This window comes from Cinclus cinclus, chromosome 1 (assembly GCF_963662255.1).
Source record: "Cinclus cinclus chromosome 1, bCinCin1.1, whole genome shotgun sequence".
Taxonomy (NCBI): domain Eukaryota; kingdom Metazoa; phylum Chordata; class Aves; order Passeriformes; family Cinclidae; genus Cinclus; species Cinclus cinclus.
The window spans coordinates 52799500-52827342 of record NC_085046.1 but is presented as its reverse complement, the minus strand read 5'-3'; the positions used below and the strand labels follow the sequence as shown (position 1 = coordinate 52827342).

Below are 27843 nucleotides of genomic sequence, written 5' to 3'. Positions count from 1 at the left end.
ATTGTTATGTGACCAGTCAGCAGAGCAACAGCACAGACAGAGCTGGTCAGCAGGTCAGCAGTGGTGCATCAGAATTTCCTGGAAATAATCCAGTATGGACTAACAAAATACATATGGACCCGTGCATTTAAACACAGGCAACAAGTCATACTGAAAGTTATCACACACACACACACACACACACACAGAGGTATAACTTTCTCCAGACCATTAGAGATTCACAGTGGAGGGTGAATACACCAAATCTTTTACAGACTTCAGCATGGGAAAATCATCAGAATCTATATTACAATGTTATGAGTACTGATATGCAGCACACACAATACAAATGATAAATGTTATCCTGTCTACACAAGTTAGCAAAATATTATTAAATATGTTAAAGGATTCCAATGGATTCCATGGAAATCTTCACCTTACTGGCCTCCCAAAGGTATGCTAACAAGCACAAGCAGCTTATCAAATCCTCACTAGTATCTCATAGTGTTTCACAAATCATTATTCCCCTTTTTGTGACGAAAACCTAAGACTGTTCTTCCCCACTTTCTTATCATCCAGACTGCAGATGGTAGCTGTAGGAAAAATTTAAAATATAAAGAGAATGGGGTTTTCTTTTATTTCCTGGGTTTTGCTCAACCTCGGCAAGCTGAAAGAGGAAACACTCTCCTGTCTCTGAAACTATCCCAAACACTACAACATAAGCTCTCCAAAAACACTCAAATTTCAGTCTGAAGAAACTGTTTTCATGTTTTCTTCTGAGTATCAGACTAAGGACTGACCTTATACAGCAAGGTTGTATTATTCCTAGAAATGTGACAACACAAATCAGAGAGGATATTCTCTTGCAGCTTTATACCACAGAATAGAACACATTTAGACATATGCACATTTTACTTAATTATACTGTGCTCATCATTACATTCAAGGAATCTGGTGGTAACAGCTGATGAAGAGTAACACATTTGTATTATATCATTTCTGTTTATAAACCACATGGAACACATCCCTGCTTCCAGTTCTACACAGAAGGCACTCAGGAGCACCAGCCCTGCCCAGCAGTGCTCAGTTCAGTCATTTCAGCTTTCACAGAGCTCTTTGTAGTGCTGGTCAACATTGCTGCAACTGCAGACAACACCTGCCATACTGATGTATCATTAAGATGACCTGTTCAACAGGTCACATTCCTCCCTGAGATCTTCAGAACTAACAACTTTTCTGCTGACTTAGCTCAAACCAGCCTCCAGGATGGCTGCAGAATGAGAGAGAAAAACTGCTCGACACCTGCACCTGGGCTTCAAGGAAACAATTATTTTATGTTGGGCATATTTCTGTTAGCTTTTCCCAATTCTTACAGGCAGGACACTTTTGGGACAGGAATTAACAACTGCCCCCTCAGCTTTATCTGGAAAACAGCAACCAGTTAGTACATCAAAATAAATGACAATGAAAATGTAGCAGCAGGCAGAGTATAGGTGAGGGAAATGACAACTATGAAATAATCTCTCTTTGCATCTTTGAACATATTCTGTCAAACTTTTTGCCGCACTTTGTGGCATCCAGATCACCTGTGAGAATGTAGCCCCTTCACAGTCATGAGAACAATTCTTCAGCATTGCTGACCAGTACACACAAGACTAATCAAAGACTAACAAACCCTGGCAGAACTTTATTTAAGAAATTCACTTTTCTTTAGATCGACATTTGGCATTGAAGTAAACACTTACAAAAACAGGAACAGCTTTCTTTGGGCATACACATGATCAATAACCGAACACAAAACACCAATATACTGTTTGCTTACTGCAAACTTTGCAATAATAAAATCTCTTTCAGACTCATTTCTAAACCAAGTTTGAATGCTTACAGCTTGCAAACATCACCATCATGTGTCTATGGAGAACTGCAGTGCCAGTATGCACAACTACTGACATGATGTGTTTCACAGATTTTTCTGTGTTTTGTGTATGTTGGCATATCTTGAGGGCAGAATTCCAGTTCCAAATTCTGGCAAATTCAGCAACTTCTTGTGTTGTTTTTCCTTCTCTCCCACTTATGCAGCCTTATCTCCTGCACCAGTAACAACTCCTGTCATCCTCCCCTGGGCAATTCTACCAGGAACTGTGCCACCAAGAAGCCAATGCCAGTTGATTTATGCTGGTTTTGTAAATACCACTCTACTTCCATGTTTACCACTAGATACTTCACCACTCATCACTTGTAGACTTAAAATAATGAGAACACTGGTGACTCTCAAAATACTTTCAAACTGAGGTTTCCTGTTGTGAAAATCATCACTTGGGGCCTGACTGAAGATTGACACCAAACTGTGGGAGAAGTTATTTTTGTTTCAGGCTTGTTTGGCTTTCTTAAGGAAAAAAAAATTATACAGGCCAATTCTTATGCACAAGGTTGTTTCAGCAGAATGTCTGGATTTCAGCTCAAGCTGTGATCTCACCATCTCCTCTAACTTAAAAACACCCATAACAGACTGTTTTTCTAACTCTCACCATCCTAACCAAAACATGTGACATCACTCTTTCTATAGGTGTAAAAATGCCATCTCCCTTTTCCACACACAGTATTGAATTACTTCATTAATCAGAAGGAAACTCAAGAGTTTTAGAAGCAGGGCTAGAAACTGGGGTTCAGTATGTTAAAGCAACAGTATGTTGGTTTGTCATTAAAATGTCTTCTTTTTTCAGACATGGATCTCTGTTGCATTTTTTTCTCTACTTGGTGATTTTCTGTTTGTTTCTCTCTATCCTAGTTCTGCTACCCTATTGTCTTTTCTATTTAGCTTTTGATTTACCACAGATGTCCTTTCCCAAAAAATGCTCAGGCATTCATTCTTCTTTCTTTTCATTTTAAGCTTATGTCTGTCTTCCTCCACCCACTTGATCTCTTTCTCCTAGTTGTTTAACACTTATTTTTAGCTTTGTTTTGGGTATCTTACCTTCTATCACGATTTAAAAATTTATTTCTCCTTTTTTTTTTTGTTAGTTTTTTTTGGTTTTTTTTTTGTTTTGTTTTGTTTTGTTTTTTTTTTTAATCCAGATGTCTTTTCCCTTACCCTGTTGGAAAGTCTCCTTGTTTTTTATCTACCACCTTTCACCACTTCCCATTTTATTTTCCAACATCCCATAGCCCAGTCTTCCCAGCCCAGGACTGAATCATGCCTCCAGCAGAGTGCAAAGCATAGGCAAAGAAAGATGAACTAAAGCAGGAAGTAAATAAATACAGCCGTGACTTAAATTCCAATGGTCAAAACTGGACTGATGCCCCCACTAGGTGGTGGGAGTCCACTCCCTCTTCTGAAGAGGAGCAGATGCCTGGCTGCAATGGCACCCAAGCTTGTGAGCCCTTGCTCCCTTTGCTGTCTTAGGAGTACACAGGACCTACCTCCTGCACCACTCCTTTGGCATAGTAGGTCCCTCCCCATTTCTCCTCCCCAGCCTGGGCAGAAGGAACATCTACAACATTAGCCCCGCTCTGAGCAAGGCCAGTTTGATCGAGGCTGCTGCCTCTGCCAGCACCTCCAGCTCTAATATCTGCTGCCTGTTACCACACAGACAACACACCATGGAGGCAAAAGGCCTGGGAGGAGAGAGCAGCAGGAGCTCAGAGCAGTCTTTCATGGGGCTGCAGTCAGCACACCACCCTCTGCTTCCCACTCCTCCACTCCCAGGCAGCAGGGAGTGAGAGCCTGAAGAGATCCTCCCTCCTGTAGGCAGCTAGTGGAAACCACTGCAAACTGTTTTATTGTCCCAACTCCTCTCCTGCTCCTCCTCCTCCTTTTGCAAGGGTGCGTAAAGAAAAGAAAAAGATCTCATTTTTCTGGTGAACTGAAGCTGCATGATACATGGCTTCAGATTAACAGCAAAGTCCTCCCTCCAGGAAGCAGGACAACAGGCCTCATGCTCAACAAGGTACCAACTTAAACATCTACATCCACCAGCTCTCTGTATGCAAAATTCTTCCTAAACTATAGACAATTAAGTGTAAGATACATAATCCTCCTTTTAACATGCTCTGAAAGTATGAAGACCCAAGTCACACAGCAAGTTGATCAGACTGCAACTGGTTTGGTCCCCAGCTCTCACTCCCTACAAAACAAGGCTGCCTCGTTTTAACCATAATAGACAGCTTAATATTAACACTCATTTTTTTAAGAAAATCTGGTGAGTGTAAGAGTTCCTTTTATTGCTCATAGGCAATTAAGGAACACCATTTACAGGCTCTGTAAAGCTATGTTCTGTGACTGAAACACAGGGTGGAGGTGATTACAGCCAGGGCAAATCACAATTGTTACTTGAAAATTTAAGGATCCTACCTCATGCTCACACAGTCCTGGGGAAGACCTCAGAAACCACTTCCAAAGGGTAATGCACAAAGTGCTATGAACTAAACACTGCAAACTTGTTTACACTCTCACTTAAAACCAATGTAAACCAAGTGGAGCCATTCAGAGAAGCAACACCAAGATAAAACTTATCCAAGCCTCTGAAGGAGCACTGCCCTGGGGAGACAAGTATCCCCCTCACCCTGGCTGGCTTATAATCAATGAGTGTCATTGTTCTCACTGCTGACTTGTGACTTCAGTGACTCTTATCTCATGAAGTTTCATGAGCAAAAATTACCCTCGGTATAATAAAGCCCTCCTAGGGCACTCTATCACTGATTTAGTTGCTAAGCCAAACTTAGCTAGTCTGCAAACACCAGTAGCTCCCTATTGGCACCCAAGCTGACCTTTCCTGTGTTACAGCACAATGGCTCTTACCATACCTTGATATAATAGCATCGCCTGCTTGATTTCAGCTCTCACATGTTACTGCTTACTGGTTTGTTTTCATGTCTGGGAGGCCAAGATTCCTGGTTACAAAATTGAGAAAATATCATTAAAAATGCTTTGTCACTGACAGACAGAGCTGTAGCTGTGCTGTAAGAAACCAAACGAAAATTGAGTTCATGATTCCAGAAAAAATGTCAGTGAAATGGAACAAGAAACTCCTCAAAGACCAGTGGAACACATATTTTTCCAAAATTCCAGGGCTTATCAAGACCAAATAAAATCTGGAGCCTAGACAGCAATGAGCTGTTAGCCTCTCCATTCCATACCAAAATGGTTCTTTCAGAGACATAGAGTCCATACATATAAAAGTTAGACTTCTGTTTCTTGGTGCTTTGGTGCTTCCTGCAGAGCTGGAAGAGACTGGCAAAAAAAATTCATAAAACGTTTATACTAGTTTCCTGATAAATACAAAACTGAAATACCTGGCATTATTTTGGTATTAACTTGCCAGTGTAATAATTATAGTGATACCATCAGCTCAAGTGAACATGGCTGGCAAGGTTTTCCAAATTGAGTACTTTTATACCACCATGCCCACCAGAGGTACCGGAGGTTTTGGGGTATTGCACACCAAGTAAAATCATGCAACCTGCCTTTTGAATTCAAACATTAAGCTTGCTTTGCATTTTTTCTGCACAGTACAATCCACCTGCAGCAGTTTGGTGCAGGTAAGAAGACATCATTTTGTTCAGAAGAAGAGCCTAAGAGAGTCTGGGAAGGGGTCAGTGTTTATCATCAAGTCCTCTTGAGTTTTGGTGGTGTTTTTCCCCCCATATTAAAAAGGAGACAAAAAGCCCTATGCTGAGTATTTTCAGTGCAGTGGCCATTATAAAGTTTGAAGAGAAGGATCAACAGGCTGTTTGCACTGACACGGGTTGTGCTACAGAAAACTCACCAATTTGTCTGAAAGCAGAGTTTAGACAAGACAAACTATAATCTCACAGTACATTCCTGCCAATGCATAAATACTGGACAATCCTCCTTGCTCCTCTCATCCTCACAGTCCAAATGCATGCTCCACACTTCACTGAAAGCAGACCCTATGCCCTTAATCCCACATTTCCATTCTGTGACAGACTGACTCCTGATCTCTTTTATTACCATGGTCCTTTAAAAAATGAAAATGATACACAAGAGACACAAATGAAGTAAATCCTTACATCAAGGAAGAACATTCCTGGATTGTGAAGTCTAAGATTTTGTGGAACTCAGTTTAAATCAGTCTAATGTTAAAATATCCCTATCATTTTGGCTTCTATCAAAATGCACATAATCAAATTACTCAAAAAAACATAATCCAGAAAGATCAAGATATCAATAAGAAAAATATGAAAAAAAATAGTAATCACACTAAATGAAATATGACTTCTGTGAAAAAAAGTATTTTTCTTGGAACAAATTCACCCATCAAACCAGAAGAAATCAGCTTAGGCTCATTATGATGGAACGTTAGTAAGAACAAAATTTACTTTCCATGCCTCTTTATTAAAAAGTTACAAACTTTCAAAAAGAGATTTAATAACTAAATAAACTGATTATTTAAGCCCTCAGACTGTGAGCAGCCTATGCATATACTTGGATTTACAGGCCTAAGTAACCCAATTCCTAGTGGTGTGTCTGTGTTTCAAGACACACACATTACCTCGAATGTTAGAGTATTTTGCTTATAGCAGTATAAACCAAAACCCAAGGGAGCCACATGACTGTACAATGCAGCTGTATCTACGAGTTGACAATTACTGTAATCAGTGGAAACAGAAACCCAGATTTTCTCTAATATCACAAGTTTGCTCAGCAAACAATGTTAACTAGAGGCAGCTAAAATTGTTTTCTATTCAGTAACACAGGATAAACAGGGAAGAGACTGATCTTGGACATTAACTATATTCAGTCATCCAAGTATTAGAGCTCCTTGCTAGCAGTCTGCTAGAACCATAACCAACTCAGGTTTTATCAATATCGGAATGCAGAGACCAGGCCTTCAAATATTAAATATTTCTCTGATGGTGTGGAGAATAAAAAAAAAATTTAAAAGGAAAGAGGAGAGGGAAAGGGAGAGGGAGAGAGGGCCTGTGTGTGTATGGAAGGAATGTGAGCTCAATATACAACAGCACTAAATATTTCATCTTTTAACCAAGTTGCTACGAAAGAGTCGTGATTAACATTTCATTGCAAAAGATGCACCACTATACTAACAGCCTTAAAAATCTACATTTAAATGGAATACAAAAAAAATTGTTATTCAAAAGCATTCTCTAGGCATTCCCTTTTTAAAGCAGTAGGTTAAAGGTTCGATTTATTTAGACTTTAAAGAGGTTATACAGTGTCTTTGTCACATCACAGTTTAACTGTGTAGTTTCACCTCAGCTTTACATTTATGAACTGGATGAAGACAATACCATTTCTGATGTGCAAATTCAAACTTTTTTATTTTTTATTATTTGTCTGTTAGAAATTCCTTTTGGTACATATAAATGCTAACATCTAGCCTTTGAGGTGTTACTCTTTTACTCTTTTTTTTTCCCCTACTTATTTCCCTGAAAAACCAACATATGCTACAGGTTTTAATTTTATTTTACAGAAAACAGCACATGAAAGCATTGCTGGAATATTTATTAGATTCATCTGGTATCGTTTTGCTACATGATCTGCAAAGAAGAAAAAACATACTCATGGTTGTACCAAAAGAGCATGGTTGGTGCACCATGACCAGTATAATACAGACTGGTGGTTCTGTACTGGACCCTACACCACAAGTGAGGGTTTACCATATTTCAGTGTGTTAAGTGCTTGCACAGGCAATGCTGCTTGAATTATGTAAGGACTCCGTTGTGCATCACCTACAGATTAATAATTCTCGCTCCATGCAAAATCCAGCTAAGCTAAGGACAAGCACTAAAGATAAAACTCAACACTTGTTAATCAGTTGTTCAGTAGTGAACCACAGCACAAAAGGGAACTGCATGGCAGCCAGTCTCTGTGGGACACCAAACTGGGGGCCCATCTTTCCCTCTTCCCCCAGTGTTTACACAGGGAACTGGTGAGAGATGCTAAGCAAAGGCACCAAGCCACAGGAGAGAAGCCAATACTCTAATAAATGCAGAACACATCACAACCTAAATATGTTAGTGTAAATGTTGAATGACTCCTAATTATTTATAATCAGCAGTCATTAAGAGTCATGCTTTTGCCCCTTGATTCCTTCAGCAGAGAGGAGGCAAGCGTGAAAAATGGGTTAGCAGCCTTTCTGTGGGCCAATTGCTCCTGTTCTCAGAGGGACTCAGCCAAAGCCCATTAGGAGGGTACTGACCTCAATCTGCTGTGGATCAGTCCCTGAACGCTACAGAAGTCTCCAGATTCCAAAAAGATTATGCTCCCCCTGGCTTTAAAGGCAGAGGAAGAAGTCTTGAGAAGGTTTATGCTACAGTCTCGCTCCCAGCAGATTTTTAAGTGTCCCATGAGATGCAGTCAGAGGTCAAACTTTGCATGAAACCCCTCACACAACCCTCTTACCTCCCACAGACTTGCAAAGTGGGGGGCACCTTCTGCAGAAATTAAAGGAGGCAGGAGTAATGCAATGATGCAGAAACTCAGAGGAATGCCAGGTGTGCCCAGCATTGATGTGCCAGGGCAGTACACATTTGCACCTGCAGATCTGCCTGCTCCCACCCTATACAGAGAACCTGGCTGCACAGAAGTGCACAGGTGGGTACTCCAAAGGAAATGGTGATATAACACACACACACACAAAAAATTAAGCATTCTTCAGCATTCAGACAAAAGAATCATTTTACACATCCTACCTCTTATTAGACCTTTGTTTTCCTCAGCAAAGCTCACTGCTTTTCTCCTAGGAGGGTCTCTTACACAGAACAAATGCAGTCGATATGTAAAGCCTACTAATTAAAAGTAGTTTAATAGTAGTTAGTAGTTGCCCTGCAGTCATTAGCCAACTTCTCTCTCCCATCAACCTCTCCCAACAATAAAAAAACAAAACAAAACAAATTCCAGTAATGCCAACTGGAATACACATTCTTTGATGGTGTTGAAGAGCCTAAAGGAGAAAGACTTGACAAGCTATTTGTAATTTTTGCAAAACATTAGAGACTCATAGTGCAGCATTTTCTAAATAGATTATCTGGTTGTACAGAGCTTCTGAAAAACATGACTTGTGTTTCCAGCTACTGTCCACAAGCTCATAATCACAATGCTTCTAAAACTCCAGGAATCTGCACTGTAGGATACTTGATGACATAGCAAATAACTCTTCCACTGATACAGCAGTAGCAGCTCTCAGAAACAAATCTGGCATTTACTCCCTGAGAAGTAAATATTGACTTAGCATCTACCAGAGCATATGCAAAAGCCATATGAATGATTGCTTCTGCCAGTGCAGACTCACATGTTCAGAATCACACCTGCCACTTTATTCTAAATCATTGAACCATGTAAATCATGAGAGAGAAACCTCCTCCTACAACTGCCATTGAAAATAAGCCAGGAGACTCTCTTCCAATTTTATCCAACCCATAATTATATTCTTAGATGGGCATTTTACATGCAGCATCCCCGTCCTGCCAACCAGATAAATGACTCTAGGGGAGCAGTCTGTGCAATATCCACTGGCATCCAAAGACCATTTGCCACTATGTGGATCTGGGATTTTTAGGTCGGGTTCTCATCTTTAAGCAATCACTGTTTCAAGACAATTTTACAGTAAAAGGTTGGATTAGGACAGTTTGGAAAGCCATACACAATGAAGTTTCCTCCACTCAGCTTAACAGACTTGAGGCCAAGGAACAGAATAGGAGTGGACCCCACCAGTTAGGTAGACAGCAAGGAATTAAGGCAACATAAATGACTGCAGTACAACCCCATGAGGTGACCTCTATCATCTCAGCTCAGTGACCACTGCCATTATCCAATCCACTTTCCAGCCTCACACTGCCCTCAACAGATCTGCTCCACTGTAGGTCTTGCTTATTCTGCCAGGAAAGCATCCCTCTGCTCTGCCTGAGAGGACCTTCATGTTAAGTGACTCTGTGGATCACAAATACCCTAACAGGTTTCTTTTTATTCTGAAATGTGTCTTAGGATGTATTATCCTTGTCACTCAAAGCTTCTCAAGAGTCCTCAGGGCATTCCAACCCTCAACAAGAACTGTAAAATGCAAATAACTAGCATAATCAGACTTAGTACCAATAGCAAGGGTTTATTGCCAAGCTAAGGGCAATTCTTGATATAAAATTAGGCCAGTAGATAATGAAGCTAGATTGCTCCCTACTGGCACAGAATTTTGAGAGCATGACTTCATGCTTCTGCATGAAGTAACCCAAACAGAAGAATGAAGTGGTAAATTGGAACATATATAGATAGCTGCATCCAACATGTTCATTTGCAGGTTCCAGAATGAAATGTGCATTCACAAAAGAAAGGGCTCTGCCTCCACAAACAGATACTTCCCAGTGTTACCACCATGGCAAAGACAAGAAGATGCAGTCTGCAGTGCTTAGAGAGTCCAACTGTCTCATCTGCACTAAAGGTGACTTAACAATACTGGTCCCAGATGTGATACTCACTAATTTCTGTTTGACATCAACAGCTATCCAATGGATTAAGGACAAGTCTTCAAATCCTATCTTAACTGCAGCAGAGCCAAGAGCTGAACAAACTTTACAGATATAAAACACCATCATATAAACCAGCTGTGATGGCTCGTTTCTTGAAATCCAACAAAGCAGTCTAATACAGCAGTCACACATTCTTAATTATTCTGGCTCCAAAACAGTTTAACTATCGTTTAAGCAATTCCAAAAACATGGCAATTGCAAAATGATGTATAACTCAATCGTAACTGCTTATTGCGAGTAATGTAGGTTGCATGCTATTTTCAGATTATAGTGAAGTAGAGGGGGATTGGACACTGATTTGGCAATGGTATCTAATCACCGTCTTTCATTAACCCCAGAAAGGATAGAGAGAAACACCCATCATCATCATCATCATCATCATCATCACCACCACCACTACCACCACCACTCATCTACTTCTGCAATCCCAGAGCTAAAGGGAACATAGGGAAACTGGTTATATCCTGATATAATGAGTTACAAAATAGTCTTCCCCAGAGGATACAGGCAAGCTTATATAACCAGCAGTGAAACTGGGCAACTTTCCAGAAAATTTATCCAACTGCCAGCAGTCTCCCATTTCAAGGTAGCTGGAAAAGTTAACTGCTGAATAAAGTCATTTGATCCACATCCCATGCATTTGAATAAATATAAAAGAACAGACACTATTAGTGTTTGCTAACTTTTATTTCCTAAAACACTGAAAGGTAAAACATCTTCCTTTCTTCACGCACCTTCATGGTCTCTTTTAGACACTCAAAAGCATTTCCAACACAGAACAAGAAGAAATACATGTTTACGGATAGAAGCTGAGAGTTTTTTTAAAACACAGAAATAATACAACATTCCAAATTAAAAAAAAAAAGAGAAAAATTTATTTTTATGAAAGCATTGTAAATTTCTAAGTGTAATCTTCTTGTTCCTTTTATTGCCCTTTACCTCTCCCTTTCCATTCCATTTCTTGAAGTCTACTAGGATTACATTACGGCAGTCACATGAGCCAACTTCACAGTCTTTGGTGACCACTAAAGAGAAAATTTAGACTGGACAGACCTATACCTAGAAGGGAACAGTTGAAGGAGACAGGTCACAGTTTGCAACATCTTTATTTTTATTAAACATTTTTATTATTATGTCTCATTTTTCAGGTTGGAGACTCATTCTGACTGAACTCCAAAAGAAGTAAAAGAAAAGTCCATAAACTGAAGGGACACAAAGCTGGGAAACAGATTTTCAGTGAGATCATTTCATACCTCTTCATGGCTTATGTTTACTCTAGTTAACATCCACCTAACTTCAAGGACTCTTTACATTTTGAAGAATCGACTGTTGCTAAGTTTTGAATGCTCTCTCTTTCCACTGCAGCTTGATAGCCTGCAACATGCACACAGTGCCCTCTGCAATTCCTCCAGCAGAACCTATGAAAAGCAATTTCACTGCTCTCTTTATTGCTAAACAAAATATAAGCCAAACATAATAAAGGGTTTTACTTAGACTCCTCTAATTTTCTCATTGTTTAAGTATGTTCCACATTAAAATAAGTTCAATCCTGCAGCACAGGGGACTTCCACTACCAGACTGCCAAGGATTTGGCTTCCACAGCAGCCAAGACTCCTGGAAATCCAGAAGCATCTGTACAAGGCAATACTGTGTGCAGACAGACCATGCCTGAAACTTTGCAGATATAAGGGATGCCCACGACATCCCCGCTGAGCACACGCTCAGGGCACAGCTCCACTTGCACAGAGGCCTGGCCATTAAGTCTGACTTCTCTGGGATGTCAAAAAGCCAGCAGAAAACACTGTGCCATCCTGAACCGTTCTTTTGGTGGGCAGAGGTTCTGTCTTCACCTCCCAAAAAAGTGAAGAGGATACCTTCCCAGAGGGCAAGCAAAATCTAGCACAGTATGTCTGTGTAAATGCAAGCACAAAAACAGCAGCCCAAACTGTGTTCATCCACGCAAACAAAAAACTCTGCTGCTCTTCCTTCATGTCAAGGATTTGTGTCTAAAGGCAACATTTTGCCCCATAATTAAGGAGTCTGAAATACAGTATTTTTCTCAGAATCACCTATTAGTAAAATTAAATTTTTCTATATCAATTATTCTGCACCTACCTGTTAGATCTTACATTCCTGCAGTTAAAAGTACTGGTTCCATGAACAACTATGACTTCCATCTAACAACGCTACAATACTGAATTTTGACAGGTTCAAAGTCCAACACATCAACCAAAAAAATTCGCCTGAAATCTGCTGCAATGAGAGCACCATAGAGGAGCACAGAGCTTGCTCACTCTTTCTTTCTTTCTTTCTCTTTCTTTCTTTATTTCTCTTTTTTTTCCCCCTCTTCTTTCCTTCTTTTACTCTTTAAATACCTGGTGAAACTTTCGATATCTTTGCACAAGGTTCTTATTCACTTATAGACATAATTATTTTTTTTAGGTGTAGGCTTATTTTTAGCAACTCCTTGAACCTTGAAGATAAATGCAGCAATAATTACAGTCCCTTGAAATATTTTATTACTTGAGATATTTTGGTATCATTCATACTAAGGTTATTTCTCAGAGGAAAAAAAAATAATTTCTTGGTGCCAAAGAAAATGTATGCAAGCCTTAAATTCTGATTTAAATTTGATGGCTGAAGAAAAGGGTCTTTGGGAATTTAAACAGCAAAACAAATCTACCTCGCCCTATTCTCTGAACAATCAAAAGAAAATGTTCAAAGCTGAGGACAGGACTTTTAAAATTATTTCCACTCTTCTACATCCAACATTATCCTCTACTATATCAGCAAACAAAATGGTGCCTTGGAACAGATATTGTAAGCTCAGGGCAACTGTCAGAAGATGCTGATGCACCTTGAGTTGGAAATACAAAATAAAACCTACTATTTATATTTTTCTTTGACCAATACTTTAGAAAACTGGGCACTGACTTAGACTGAAATTAATGTTGGAAATTAAGTTGGTAGAAATCCCCTGAGTGATTCCAGATCCCTGCTTTTTTGGCAGGGACACTGTGATCCTGTACCCATCCCGGTGTTTGAAAAGTACTGATGTCCAATCACTCAAAACACTTCAGCCCAATGTCTCTGAAGAATAATTCATCATACACCTTCAGAAAAGCAGTTTACAACAATGTTCAGAATGCAGCTTACAAGTCTGGCATTTCTCTAAGCAAAACTGTGCTGTTTTCAATTCTGCTGAATAAACTGTGAGAGGTGTGGTTCTTTATAAAGGCCCTGAAAATGCCTGTAAAAACCAGAAGGTTTTATAGCACCTTGTGACTGAATAGTTAAATATAGATTAAAATAAAGGATTCCTATGCTGTTCCCACAGAAGTCAATGGCAATTGGCTTCACGACAGAGGTCAAGTCGTGATCTTTTAAAATCTCTGAAATCTGGAGCTCAAACTACAAGGAGTGATTCTATTACAACTGCATGGTAAGTAAGAAAGGTATCATTACTCTTTCCTTTCTTTCTGATAATACAGAAGAGCCTTCAAATAGAATATTTGTAAAAGAAAGTATATTTCCAGGGTGAGGTTCTGAGGTGGCTTCATGAGAGGTTATCTCAAGTTCCAGAAATCTGATAATTCAGTGATCTAGGGTGCTGGGGGCCCAGATATCATACTAAAGGGAACCAACTGAAAGACTATGACTTGAGTAAGGACTGGAAAGAGATACCTAAGACTGAATATTTAAAGCCTGGACTAGCTAAAGTTGCTAAAAATCTTTTCAGTATTTCAGTGAGTTGTGAACTTCAGCCTAAAATTAAATAAAACTCAACATGAAATTACAGCTACAAGCACACCTTACAGACACCTTTTATGGGGTTAATTTTGACTCATCCCTGTCTTACTGTTGAATCCTGCATACTCCCTGTTTTGAACCCTGACCCCAGAAAGGGATGGGTTTCCCTGACCTGCAGGGTGCAGGCAGCTTGGAACAGCCCCAAGAAGGGGTAAGGAAAGCACAGGCTCCTCACCAGAGACACCACCTGTAACTCACAGAAGCTTGAACCACCAACAAGTTAAGCAAAAAACCTGAGGTGGGGAGAGAATACCAAACCTCCCTCTGACCTCTGGCAGATGTAATCAATCCCCTGCCACAGAGAGATCCTGACTGTGAGAAGTTGAGGATTCCCAGACCCTTCCAATGGGAAAATCCAGAGTTGAGAGAGAAACATAACATGCAGTGCAGCCATCTCCTGAGTAAGCCCACTCTGCATCACTATGCCATGCAGTCAGCACTAAAACCTGTCCAGGCTTAAGAGTTCATCACAGATGCTGAGCACCCCAAGGAGCCTCCAGCAACTGGCAGGGTCTAGCCTCCACCCTCCTCCTCCCTAGCAGAAATACAAATTAAAATAAAGGCAGGAAAACAGTTTATGAGGAGCGTTTTATCTGAGTTAAAGTTGGAACGGGCTGTAAACTCCCACGGGACATCTTGGTTTACACACTTCAGATGAAACCGTAAATTGAATATTAAACACACATTTTTATCAAATCATATTTCTCCCAGAGAAGGCTGAGGACTGCCTGTTTATTTGTTTAATCTGATTCACTATGTTTACAAGTGGTTGGAAAGCTGGTTATATCAGCCACTCCATCTTTTTAGCTCTATTTGAATGACTTTGATTTTGTTTTTCTAACACTGCTAAGAAAACTATAATGCAAAAAAATAAATAAAATCTATAATCTGTGAAAAAGCACTCTGAAATCCATCAACCAAGTTGTATCCATAATTGCTTCCCTGGCTTATCAAAAAAAAAAAGGCTCATTTGCATTATCTGTTATCTTTAGATACCCATCCTAGTCTATAAACAGAGTTATCAATCCCGTTCAGAGGCCAGTCCACAAATTGAAGTTTTCTATAGAGGGAATTAGCTATAAACAAGCCTGAGGCAATTTTCTTTGACAGCCAATGGTAAACCATAGGAAGTAACTTCAATAGTGATTTACAGTTCTTCTCTGGTTTCCATCCAACTTTTCCTTCTTGTGCTTCTGTTCATCCAAAAAGGAATTTTTCAGATGTTCTAATTTCCCATTCAAGATGCAATCAATCCCAAGTCTAGGTGTGTCTAATCCAATTTTTACGGTATGTTCATGGGCCAGCACCAGAGAAAAAGAACTCTCTTTTTATTTTCTTTCAATTGCCTCTGCTGCAATCACAAGACTTGTCATCTCCTGGTGTGAAATGCACAACAGCAAAAGAGAGAGCGAAGGAGATTTGAGAGAGAGAGGGAGAGGGAATGCCAACCTACTAAAAAGAAAGGGGAAAAGAGATACACGAAAACAACACTCACATTTTTAATAACCCTACATACTGAAAACTTGCATTCAGCAGAATAATTAACTCCAACTTTACTTAAAGACTGTGTGGTTTATAAGTCCTCACTCAAACCACAATATGCTGTTAGAAGCAGGATATTGAAGATATTTAGAACTCCAGCTTCGCACCACCCCTCCTCCTCATCTATATCACAGTGAAGTCAGATTCAAGTCCTGTACTGCTTGCTCATGCACACCACTCTTCTGTAGACAAGTAAACCCCATTGTCCAGCCTTCCACACCACTGAGAGTCAGAGGATTGCTACTCTTTTACAAATGAAGTATCTTTTCTCTTAGCAGCTTAACATACATTTTGGCTGGCTCTGACCTTCTGAAAAAGCCTGAGGATTTAAAATATTTATTTTTCAATCTGTAATTAAAAAATATCTCTAAGGCAATGACATGCACAGTGGATCTTAACATGACCCCAGGCATAGAAAAGAAGTAACAAGCAGGGGCATGATTCCTCTCTGGGTAAACTACAGCAAATGAAAGTAAAGCAATCAAAAACCCAATGTGAGAGAGACCAATGGATTTAAATCTGTGAGAGGAGCGGCACAAGAACAGAGAAGAATTACACCCACGAGTTTAGCAAATAGTGTGTCAACACAGACCAATAAAAACTGCTTCCTTTTATATTAAAGGAAAATATATTTATGTATCAGACTGCAGAGCTTGTACACTTTCCTCTTCCTTTTCTCTAGATATGCATTTACCTGCAGCACATACATGTGTGTGTATATATATATATATATATATATATATATATATATATATATATATACATACACATGCACAGGTTATTTTTCTCAGGACTGAAAGCTACCCTAATGGGTAGGCACTAATGGATTTGAGGTGATAAGGTAAAGGCAGACATGCAAAATGCTCCAGAACTTCTGTTCCTAATCAATCACCAGAGATCAGTGACATCATTCAAGCCTTTGATCACAGCTCCCCTTTCAAGCTTAAAAAGGGGTATAGATTGACCCACACCAGTGGAGGGACTGAAGAAACACCTAGGATACAATTCACAGTGAAATATGAGAAGTTGCTGGCATCCCTCTTCAGAAAAACTATCCCTTCCCACCTTCCTCATGGAATACAGCGTACATTCCAGAGCAACCAAGCACAAACAACTTATTTATCTCTTTCCCCAATAATTAGAAAACAGCCGTGGAAACAACGCATCACAAAATCCCTTCAGATTTTCTTTCTAAAGCCTGCACATACATTCCATCCTGACCGGCGGTTGATTACATTAACTTGCATTTTAAAATCTCCTCAAGTCCATTAATTAAAAAAAAAACAAAAACAAAAAAAAGGGAAGAAAAGAAAAAAACAACCTTATTTTCCCAGAATGTCCGAGCAGCTTTAAGAAATAAAGGCTTTTAAAATCCATTTTTAGAGAAGAAATAATTTTCAGGAGAACCAGCATCACGGCAAGCATTCAATAATTTTAGCACCAGCCTTTGTCCACATCAGGGCATTCAGAGAGTTTGGATCACTAATCCCACTTCAGCTAAAATTGAGCTCCATTGTTTCTCCTTTCATCTGTGTTTCCATGGCACTTACTAGGACTTAAAGTGTTATTTACTTAGTGCAGTTTGTTAAAAACATCAACAACAAAATAAGTATTTCTCCACATGAGCATCAGATTTGTTTTACTTTCAATAACCTCAAGGCACGGTCAACATTTTACAGTTTTGGAGATTTCTTCCATGTAAAAAATCTTCAAGAACAAAGTTGAAAATAGACCTGAAAACACTCACTTCATTGTTTTGGTTAGGTTTTTTCCCCATCTGTATTTTAAAAAATCTAATTGAGCTTCCTGAACTGCAGCAAAAATGTAGTTTATTATCTCCCTCATCAGGTGATCAATGATTTCATTAATAAGACAGATAACAAAACTGTCATATCATCGACATAGCTATGAAAGATGATCCTGGCTTCTTGCTCCATTTTCCAAGGTCTGGGATTCTCTGTGGCAGCTCTGAGTCCATTCAATATTTTCCACAGACAGAGAAAAGTGAAAATCCATTTTGAAACCAATTTCAATTAGGATCCAGAAGCTGTTATCACAGGTGTCGCAGAATGGGCCCGTAAGTGGAAATGTCGCCTATCCATTCTGAAATGAAACCTTATCAGGGGCTACGAAGATGGCTGAGGACAGCCTATCTGTAAATTACTTTTCGTCCTGTGTTAACTCAACCCTAGTTCTGTCATATGGAATTCTTTCCAGCCCCTCGTAATAATCTAATGACTAACCAGGCGCTGTACCAAAACGGCTTTTATTCTGCTCGGGCTTCCCCTGCCAAACGAACAGGGCTGCAAATGCAAATAACCGGAGGTGGCCAGGCGAGCCGGTGTATTTAGTAATATCATTTAAAGCTCTCATAGTTTATTACAGGGAAGTAACGGGCTTGCATTCTGAAGCCTGTCTCCACCCATTGCATTCCTGGTGATTTTTCAATTGCAAACTCCAAGGCCCAGTTATTTCATTAATTCAGCACCCAAGTAGTCAGGCTTTTCTCTCACATCTTTCAGTCTCCTTTTAGCAAATTATCCCATGACGGAGGATTTATTCAGTCAAAGACCTCGGACTTTGAGAGGCAACAAAAGAATCAAGAGACTTTCTGGTCCACCTGCCTGGCGAATGATGAGGCAGGGTAAAGCCTCCCCTAGAGAAACCAATCAAACCATTGTGTGGCACAGTCAGACCTTTTCAACTGTCAAGCCAGGAGAGCAGGAAAAGAGATGAAAGAACTCAGGATGAAGCTACCATTTACAGAACCATGTGGGAATGGTCTCCAAAGATTTAATAATTGGGATGGAACTCAACTTTCTGAAAACTAAAGGAAGGGGGGGGGGGAGGGGGGATGAGGAAAGGAAAGGAAAGAAAAGAGGGAGAAGAAAAAGGAGAGAGAAGGAGAGAAAGAAGGAGAGAAAAAGTGAGAGAACCAGGAAGGGGGGGAAACACTGCTGGTCAGGCCCAGAAGGAACTTTTCCACACATAAACCCCTCTGTTGTTATGCATGAACCCCAACACCAGAAAAGATGAGAAAATCAAGCAGAAGACAGGGGCACAGAGAGAGCACATGGTCGACAATACTAACTTCAGTTTCAGCAATTTATCCTCCCATCTTAGAAAAAACTGCATCAGTACAAACCTGTTTTATTTAACCAAACAAAAAAATCCCCTTAGTTTGGGACATCTGTGTATATTTTCAAGCTATTGCATTTGTGGGACTTAAGTTTCCACTTGGCTGCATGTGGAACATGCATGAAAAGTCATACTAAATGAATGGAAAACAGCATATTTTAAGTGGCTGGCATGTGCAAAGAATGTGCTGCTCTATAGCAAGACTCCAGTTGACTGCAGGCACAAGATGTGGACCTGCTTTTTGATAATCTGACACTTAGCGCCTTATAAGACAAATATTAAAATGACCTGCACAAAACCCAGTATTTCCTGTACACTTCTATTTCCCAAAGTGCCTCTGCACACTTGGAGTATGCATTTATCAGTAGGTCCAGATCACATTTACAAGCGAATCTTTTTTTCTGAATTGCCAGCCTTATGAGCAAAAATAGAATCTGAAAATTAAATTGCGACCACTTGCACTATACATCAAAGGCAAACACTTTTAATGGGAAATAAGATAGTAACACAGCACTAAAAATCCATCTCGTTCCCTTTTGGTTGGGATGTCAAAAGAATGCATCTCTGTCCCCTTCCACTCTCACCCCAAAATAATGAGATATGGCTTGGAAAGAATACAGAAAATGTAGCTTTAATATGGAACCTTCTTTACATAATCACAGACTTAGCTCACTTCTCCCACTTATTGACATATGTATTTAGCAATAATTCCTGTGTAAGCAGAAGCCGAAGTTTTGATTCCTCTGCAAAAGAAGAATAAAAAGAAAGGGGGGAGGCGGGGGGGGAAGTAAATAGAAACATACAGAGCAGGGATATAATCAAATGCAACACTGATTCCTGATTATTTCCTTTTAACTGGAGACAGATATGAAATAGAAAACATCTAGAAGAGAAAAGTAATTTAATTACTTCAACTGCCTTAATTTACACAGTTCAGACCATAAAGCCAAATACTGCGCCTGCCAGAAGGGTTGCCTAGCTTTAAGTCAATTAGAAGGATTTTTAAAAATTCTTTTTTATTTATTTTAAGAATATGATCTACTCTGCATAGCTCCTTCACTTACAGATTCTCTTTTTTTGGGACCCAGGATTCAGAAGTTTTCTGCCTTAATTTTCAAAGTGTCCTTCCAGTCCTCCCAAGCAGCCTGGCACCCATTTGTTTGTTGTCACCCATTTCCAGCAGCTGGGAGGCAGATGCCATCACTTGGAGCAGCAGTGCTGCTGCCATACAACCTCCCCACTTCAGTGGCATGGGCTGGCACAGCAGTGCAAGGCCTTTAGGAGGCTCATTCTCTTTTAGGGTATCTTCCCCTGAGACCAGCAGTTGATGGCAGTGAGTTAGCCTTATTTGGAAGGCTAACAATATCACTGAAGTTTCAGCTGCCAGCAGCCCTTTTTATTCTAAAATCAAACTTCTTGGTTGCTCTTCCTCACCAGTACTGTGGGCTGTAATGGCTGATTTTTTTTGAGTTCTGATTGACACTAGACTACTACAAAGGATAAGATACAGAGCATGGTACCACCAGCATACTGCAGAGACACAGCTTAAACACTTTTATTATTATCACTTCTGTGTCAAAACCCAGGTACAATTTTAATATGGCTGCTTGGGTGTTTTAGGGTTGAGTCTTTTGTTTTCAGGGAAAAAAACTCCCCAGTGTAAAATTTCCTAAATTTAGCCTGCACCTTGAACAGGTGGCAAGCTTCTGCTTCTAACTAATGTTTTCTCCTGATTCCACCTTGTGTTATCCAGCAGGATGTTAAGTCATTACTTACTGATTACAGTGATTGCAGGGATAAGCCACTCAATCATCTCTTTCTGGAACTTGCAAAGGGATACAGGAGGATTGACATTTAATATCCCTTATGCTATTAACCACGGCAGGGAGGGGAGAGAAGGGGGGGAAAAAACGAGGGAAATCTCAGCAGAATTAATGAAGCAATACTGTATTGCACTTGCAGATCACTGGGTTTAAGAGTGGGATATGTGTAGGGCTGGCTCACTGAGGAACAACACTAGAAAATAGTATCAGGCAGAATGAGTTATTACAGTCTACAACAAGCCATAACTTGATGACTGAAATTTTATTAGTAAGCATAAAGGACCATGGGTGCATTACTCCAAAAGAACATGTTTTTAATCAGCTACTCACATCAGATTACAATACACCAAGACATGCAGTCCCCATTTAATTACAGTCTCCAGTACTTTCCTTTCCAATACTTCCAAGCATCAAGGTAGACTATTCTCCCCTGGGAAAAGTACCATCTTTTAACTTTATCCTCTTACAACCAGGCCACAAATATTAGAAGACCACAAAAAATCTAACAAGTTCAGGTCTTTGCCCTTATTTTTCTGGGCTACCCCATGTGGCCAGACTACCCTTAACTTTCATGCTGCTCTGTACCACTTGTAGATAGGCATTACTTGCAGTATTTGTCTCGCTGAAATATAAATTTGTCAGAAAAGCATGTACACTGAAGTTATTACTTCCAGCATCTAAAACTACAGGATGTTGTTTCCTCCTTGACCTGAAAATGAAAAGTGAAGAGGGCCCCTCCATCTCCTTTGATTTCAAGGGAAGAAGATGGCATCTCCTGATCACTTGGTAAAATCAGATCTCATATAGTCAATTCAGGGCTCAATTTGCAAGTCACTAAAATAGTACAGACAATGTTTCTTGATACCTAACAACCACTTTTGAACCCTGACCTCTCAACAGGACTGATGAGCACATCAGTCCAACGACGGGGCCCAGAAAGGGTATTATGATTAACACCTATTTTATGGTGAAGCTTGAAAGCAAGCAGCAAGACAAGCAACCAGGTGAAAGTTTAAACAGGAAATGTGATTCTTATGGGGTTGCAGACTGCTGAGTACTTCCCTCAATCAACCCTGGAAGTACTAGCAAGAAGAAAAAAAAAAAAGAGACCTAGATGAAACTGGCTGTATTGAAAAAAAAAAAAAAGACCTAGATGAAACTGGCTGTATTGAAAGAATCAAAGTGAATGCATGAACCCCCTCCCATTTATTCATCTATCAAGCTTGGTTTTAGGTTACATCATCATCAAGATAATAATTTCTGCTTTCTATCACTTTAAAGTATGTTCTCAATAACTATCTGATTCTGATAAAGGTAGTCAAGTCCGCAACCTACATACGTTTATAATTAGCTCTTTTTTAAGGCAGAGTAACAGGTTAATAAGAAATATCAGATTACACTGGAACAAGCTCATGGGTCAAAAACTAGACAAAACATATCAAACTGAAAATAAGTGCTTGCCTGTCAAACACTGAAGGGGTTTCTATACAATAACTACATTGTTTTAATGCAACATTAAAAACATCAGCTTTGAGCCAAAATGTTCAAAAGAGAAAAGCATTCCAGTCACCAACAAAATTCACAAGCTAAACAGTAAATAAATCAGGTTTGAATATAGCATCACAATTTCCTAATCTTCTCCAAGCAATGCTGTGAAGTGCAATCTTGCCTTGTATAATATTCAGTTCAGTCCTTACAGAAATTCTCTCTACTTTTCTGAAATTAAGTCCAAAAAAAATTATCTCTATGGGACAGATTAAGTGAAGAAAACAAATGACATTGATCTGAGGGCTGCGTTAAGTTAGTATGGGTTTTTCTAAACAATGCCGCTAAGGAAGCAATGCCCCTAACAATAAATCCAATTCACCTACAAAACAGAACACAGAGTCAAAGCAGCCAGCCTGGTAAAGCATTAAAGCCACTACCTAATTGTAAGCATGCAAATTCCCACATTATTAGGGCAAAGAGAACTAGCCCCGTGGCTAAAGCAAGGCATTTGCTTAAGTTCACCGGACTGGAGTTAGTGACTTTACTGCAATGCTCAGGAAGGCTGGCAACCCCTGGTGCCAGGGCAGCAGGAGGGCACTGCAGCAGTGCAGGCAGCACAGCTGCACAGGCAGGGCATGGCAGCAAGCAGTTTCCTGCTCCAGCACTGCAGCACTCAGCCTGACATATGGACTTGGCATGCTGCTGGTCTCAGCTCGCCCGTCAGGCTGCGAGGCACAGGGGACGAGGAGCAGCACGGAGCAGCAGTGGAGAACAAGCCTCCACACAGGCATTCATCACAAGGCAGCAAGACAAGTCACTGGGCAGACTCCTGCAACATTTCCAGCACTCGCCTGATGATTTCTTTCTAACCCTGAAATTCCTTGAAATTACAGATGGTACTGTGTTATCCACCAGAGGTCTAGCAAGTCACGTTTTGTGACCTCTCCAATGGGAGCACAGAACTAATGTTAATGAGTTTATCAATGGATACCATCCATAAGAAAGACATTCTTTGCACAACTTGATAGAAACCCGGGTGGGCCTGCAGCAACCTTCAAAACAACCTAAATCCATGCTCTGACATGGTAAGGAGCAGGGTGCTTTGTTCCCAGAAAAGTGGCACAAATGTGCATATGAGAGAGAAGACAAGACCCGACAACACAGCCCCATATCAGCAAGGTGGTCCAGGGCACCGGCCGGTACTGCAGTGTAATATGAGTGGCACAGCCATGACATAAAGGTGATTTATTTCTTGTTGTTATTACCTTGCCAAAGCAGATCAGTCTGAGGTTATCAAATCCCACCATACACAAAACTAAACTTACTTTAGGCACTAGCACAAACTTTTTTATTCATACAGCCTTTTGTGAATTAACATCTCCATCAGCAGTTATCTTTAGCAGATTTTGTCCCCCTGCATATTAACCTAGCAGGAAATATAGCAGTCAAACAAAGGATGAAAAAGAACAACTTGCAAAGGAATGTATCCTAGAAAACTGCACACAGTTTGTTTGAGACACACAAAATGAAACACAAGAAAAAAACAAAAGCTTGCAAAAATGAATTCAAAACAAAGCAAAAGTGGTTCCACTGGGAATTAAACTGCAACAAAGGTTTTTATTATTACATTTCCTTATTACATTGTAGTTATTAGAAATCATGATAATTTTTAAAATTTTTTCATCATATGTATTTTTAAACAAATTTTAGTTTGCTCCAGTGCGTGTTTTGTCCTGGAGCAAATTTTAATGGCTTAGTTATAAATCCTGAAACTTAGGAGTTTATAATGGAAATGCTGGCAGGTCTGTATCTAACACATTGCAAGCATCTCAGCAATACAGAGTTTGTAGTCAGGTGAGTGCAGTAGAAATCTTTATGGCATTAAGTGATGACAGGAACTCAGCAGAAGTGGCTAAACTGCGACCCGTGTCTGCTCAATGCTTAAGACTACAGTGCATCTGGTACCTTCCAAAGGGCACCCTTAGTCTGAGCCTCAGAACTTCTACTCCATTGTTCAGGTTAACATGTGAGCTCCCCTTTCAGGTCACCTTTCCCACTTTCTTCAATACACAATCTGCACAAGACATGATTTAAAAGTTTTCCACACTCATATTAACATAGATCCTGCTCCTGGGTGTGTCACTTATTTCTGGGAGATGTTGAAATAATGGCGGTTTTTTTTGTTTTTTCATGACTGTATGCTGTGCATAAAAGCTACAACTAGCAGCTTTCCATCTGTTTATAATGCAAGTTCTGATTCCTTCAGAAGACATCAGAGCTACTGAGAAAACACTAGTCTGCACATCACACCTTAGGTATCAAAAAGCTCTACCCTGCAAACTTTGTTAATTCATGAGCTGTCCAGAAGGACAGAAGAACTGATATTAGACATGATTATGAGGTGACATTGGTATGACACAAGCAGATGTAGCTCTGCAATGACATCAGTCTTCTGAGAAGAATAGCAGGGATCATTCTGTCCTTTTGTTATTTTTAAGGGTACCTTACCTTGTTTAACAGAGCATTCAAATGCAAATCACAACATTTAACATTACCACAGCCCTTTACAAAAAAAAAAAAAAAAAAAAAAAAAAAGAAAGAAAAACAAAAGAGGCACTGAATCGACAAAAGCTGCATGTTTTTAGGAGTGGTGTATTACAGCAATTGATGATGTTCCTGTAGTAATACTCATTCCAGCATTAAAGAACAAAAGATGCAAATTCGATGCAAGCTCCAGCTTTCATGCAAATTGTCCCTGTAACCAAAATTCATTATCATGACAATCACATCTGCAAGAAGCAAAACTTTTAAAACGCTGAAAGACTAAAACTTACATTTAAGTTCCTGAAGTTTTAGTACTAGTATTTGTTGTGGTACATGCTCCACAAAGTCTCTAGACTAAGAGGAAATTTTTCATATTAAAGAAGGAATCAAAGTTTTTATCCTTTTGAAGTCCATCTCTGCATCTCTGGAAAGGGAGTTGTGTCTTTATTATGCATGGAGGCAGATTAGAAACCCAAATCTTGGAGATCCTAGTGACTTCCTTAAATAAAAAGACTAACAAGGCCAACACTTACCACTGAAAACAAAGTTAGCTGTCACTGTCTCGAGAAAAGGAAGCCTAGGGCCCCAGGAGGTGTACTACATTAGCAACTCCTTCCATTAGTAGGAGATAATTGCAGTGACACAACGTTGTAGTCACCACACAACTTAAAAGTCATTAGATCTTGGGAGTGTGATGACCCTGCCATCCAGTAATACTCCCCATAGGTGAAGCATGTAGTTAAGAAGTATTGCTACCATTAAAGAAAGAAAATTACTTGACCACATGGTAGATCAGTGTCAGAATTAGGCAAAAACATCTTCAAGGCTTCCATTTTAGCCCTCTAAATCTGAATGCTTACCAGTAAAATTAAAGCTAGCCCAAACAGTCAAGAGATGAATGTTTGAGTACAAACCTCTGACACATCAAAGAATATGCATATGTGTTTAACTGTGCATCTGTTTGAAAAGTTGGGCCAATGTGGAAAATCCTATTATCGATTAAAAAAAAATACAATGGGGACCCCTTCAACTAATGTGAACCACTGTAATTCTATTGACAGCAACAGATCTGTGCTGACTTACGCCAGCTGAGGATCTAATTTCAAATGCCTTAGAAAACTCATGCAGCATTTTCCATAGTGGCTCAAGGGTTTTTATACTCTGATGGGGATCAGTTCCATCTAGTAGGTCAGCAGGTGTTGAGTTTGCTTTGAAAATCTGAAGTCCAATCACACAGAAGGATACTGGGATATGTGCCTTCTAATTTTTACTGACCCATGGAGATTCCCCTCTACTATGGCTGTAGGATATATGTATTTTCTCCCACAGTCTAGTGGGACATAACCTGTTTCTTTGAGAAAGCAGAAATCTTTATTCAGAATATCAAAGTGAGAACCTGACTTGGACCAGATAGGTGACCATGATGGAACCAGAAAGTGTGAATAGAAAATGTTTTGCCAGAAATACACCAGGACCACAAAATTCACAGAACGGCATTTTCTGTTTTTAGCCACTACTAGACTGATTTGTAAAAAAACAGCAGTCAATCTGCAACCATCCAAAATCCATAGGTCTAAACTCTGCCCACACCATTTCAACCAATTTTCTTTCCTAATACAACAGGAGTTTTCTGCTAGGAAACCAATATGCTACCAATATTCTGGTAGGAACCAATATGCTCAGCCCTCTTCTCTTACACCAAACAATAGAAAGGTCTAAGGCTGGGAATTAGCTCACACTCTTCTAAGAGGTGGGGAACATGTAAAATTGTCAACTGAGATATAATCTCTGGGGAGAATTAAGCAAACTGCTCCAGTTTGGCAAATCTACAAGCTGTACAATCACAACTTTGAAATTAATCCACCAGAGGATACATACTTAGCTTGATGCTTTGTTCGGGGTATTAAGGAACTTTGGGGAGGTGGAACATCCCTTTGTGAGAAGGAAGTTTACTTGTAAAAGAAAAGAAAAAAAAAACCCTTTGCCATTAATTTTGACAGACCTACTTCTGTCTCTATAGTAATAACTAATTACCTAACTAGTGCAAGAGATTTCAATGGCCAAATGCAAAGCACTTGCAGGCCCTGCCAGGCTAATCAAGACAATTTCCAAAATGCCAAAACCAGGAATTTCCTATAATAAATAACTTAGCACGTTTACATCTGGAAGAAAGAGACTATGCCTGATGCCAAAACAGGCCTTATTGTATCCTACCACTTTCCACCACCATCACCCCTCCTCCATTCATTTTCTTTAGCCTTTCTGTAGAACAAACACTGATCCAGGTGCAAATGCTCAATTCACAAGGAATGCAGTGAACATAAAATTACTGTAGGTTTGGCTGCTAGTAAATCCCTGCTGTTACTCACCATTGGAAGTTGTGCTGGAGGCAACAGCTTTCTCACTGACATCTGTTCGACTGGAGCATTTCACGATTGAATTCTCCACTTTTTTCTTCTCAGTTGTGGAAGAACTATGGGACTGCGCCTCCATGATGACTTCTCATTACTTCAGGTCTCCTTGCACTAATACCTGAATGAAACAAGAGAGTCATAAACTCTAAAGACTGTTTGAAAGCTTAGCCCAAATCTTCTCACCCTTCTCACCTGAAGAAGAGCCTGGAGCACAACTGAATTAGCAGTTCACAGTTCTGTAAGCTCATCAAATCATGTTTGCATGCATGAATTCCTAAGGAATTTAAAGAAATACCAACACCACAACTAGGCATGTTTGCCTTTAAAGAGAATCAGCATCACAAACCATTATGCTGCTTTATAGGTAGGTCCATTTTTTTTCAGTTCTGTGGGGTTTTAAAGGATCCAAGAGGAAAAAACAAAAAAGCCAGTGTTTTTCCCTTATGCCCAGAGTACTTAGCAGCAAGGAAAAAAAAAAATCAAGACAGACCTTCATGTTGACTCTAGAAGCCAAATATTTAAATTTCAGCATTCGTGGTATTGGAATACACTGCAGCAGGAATTATCCTGTCTATCTCTACACCTTGTTACTCATGTAAACATCT

At 39.7% G+C, this 27843-nt stretch overlaps 1 protein-coding gene across 2 annotated transcripts in view; it reads right to left on the bottom strand.

The window, feature by feature from the left end:
• GLI3 (GLI family zinc finger 3) overlaps positions 1–27317 on the bottom strand; it is a 185066-nt gene extending 157749 nt beyond the window's left edge. For both annotated transcript variants that reach the window (XM_062498054.1, XM_062498063.1), the window contains exon 1: positions 27194–27317. In XM_062498054.1, coding sequence (XP_062354038.1) covers positions 27194–27317 — 124 coding nt within the window. The remainder of the gene's footprint in view (positions 1–27193) is intronic.
• Between the last annotated feature and the right edge of the window lie 526 nt (positions 27318–27843).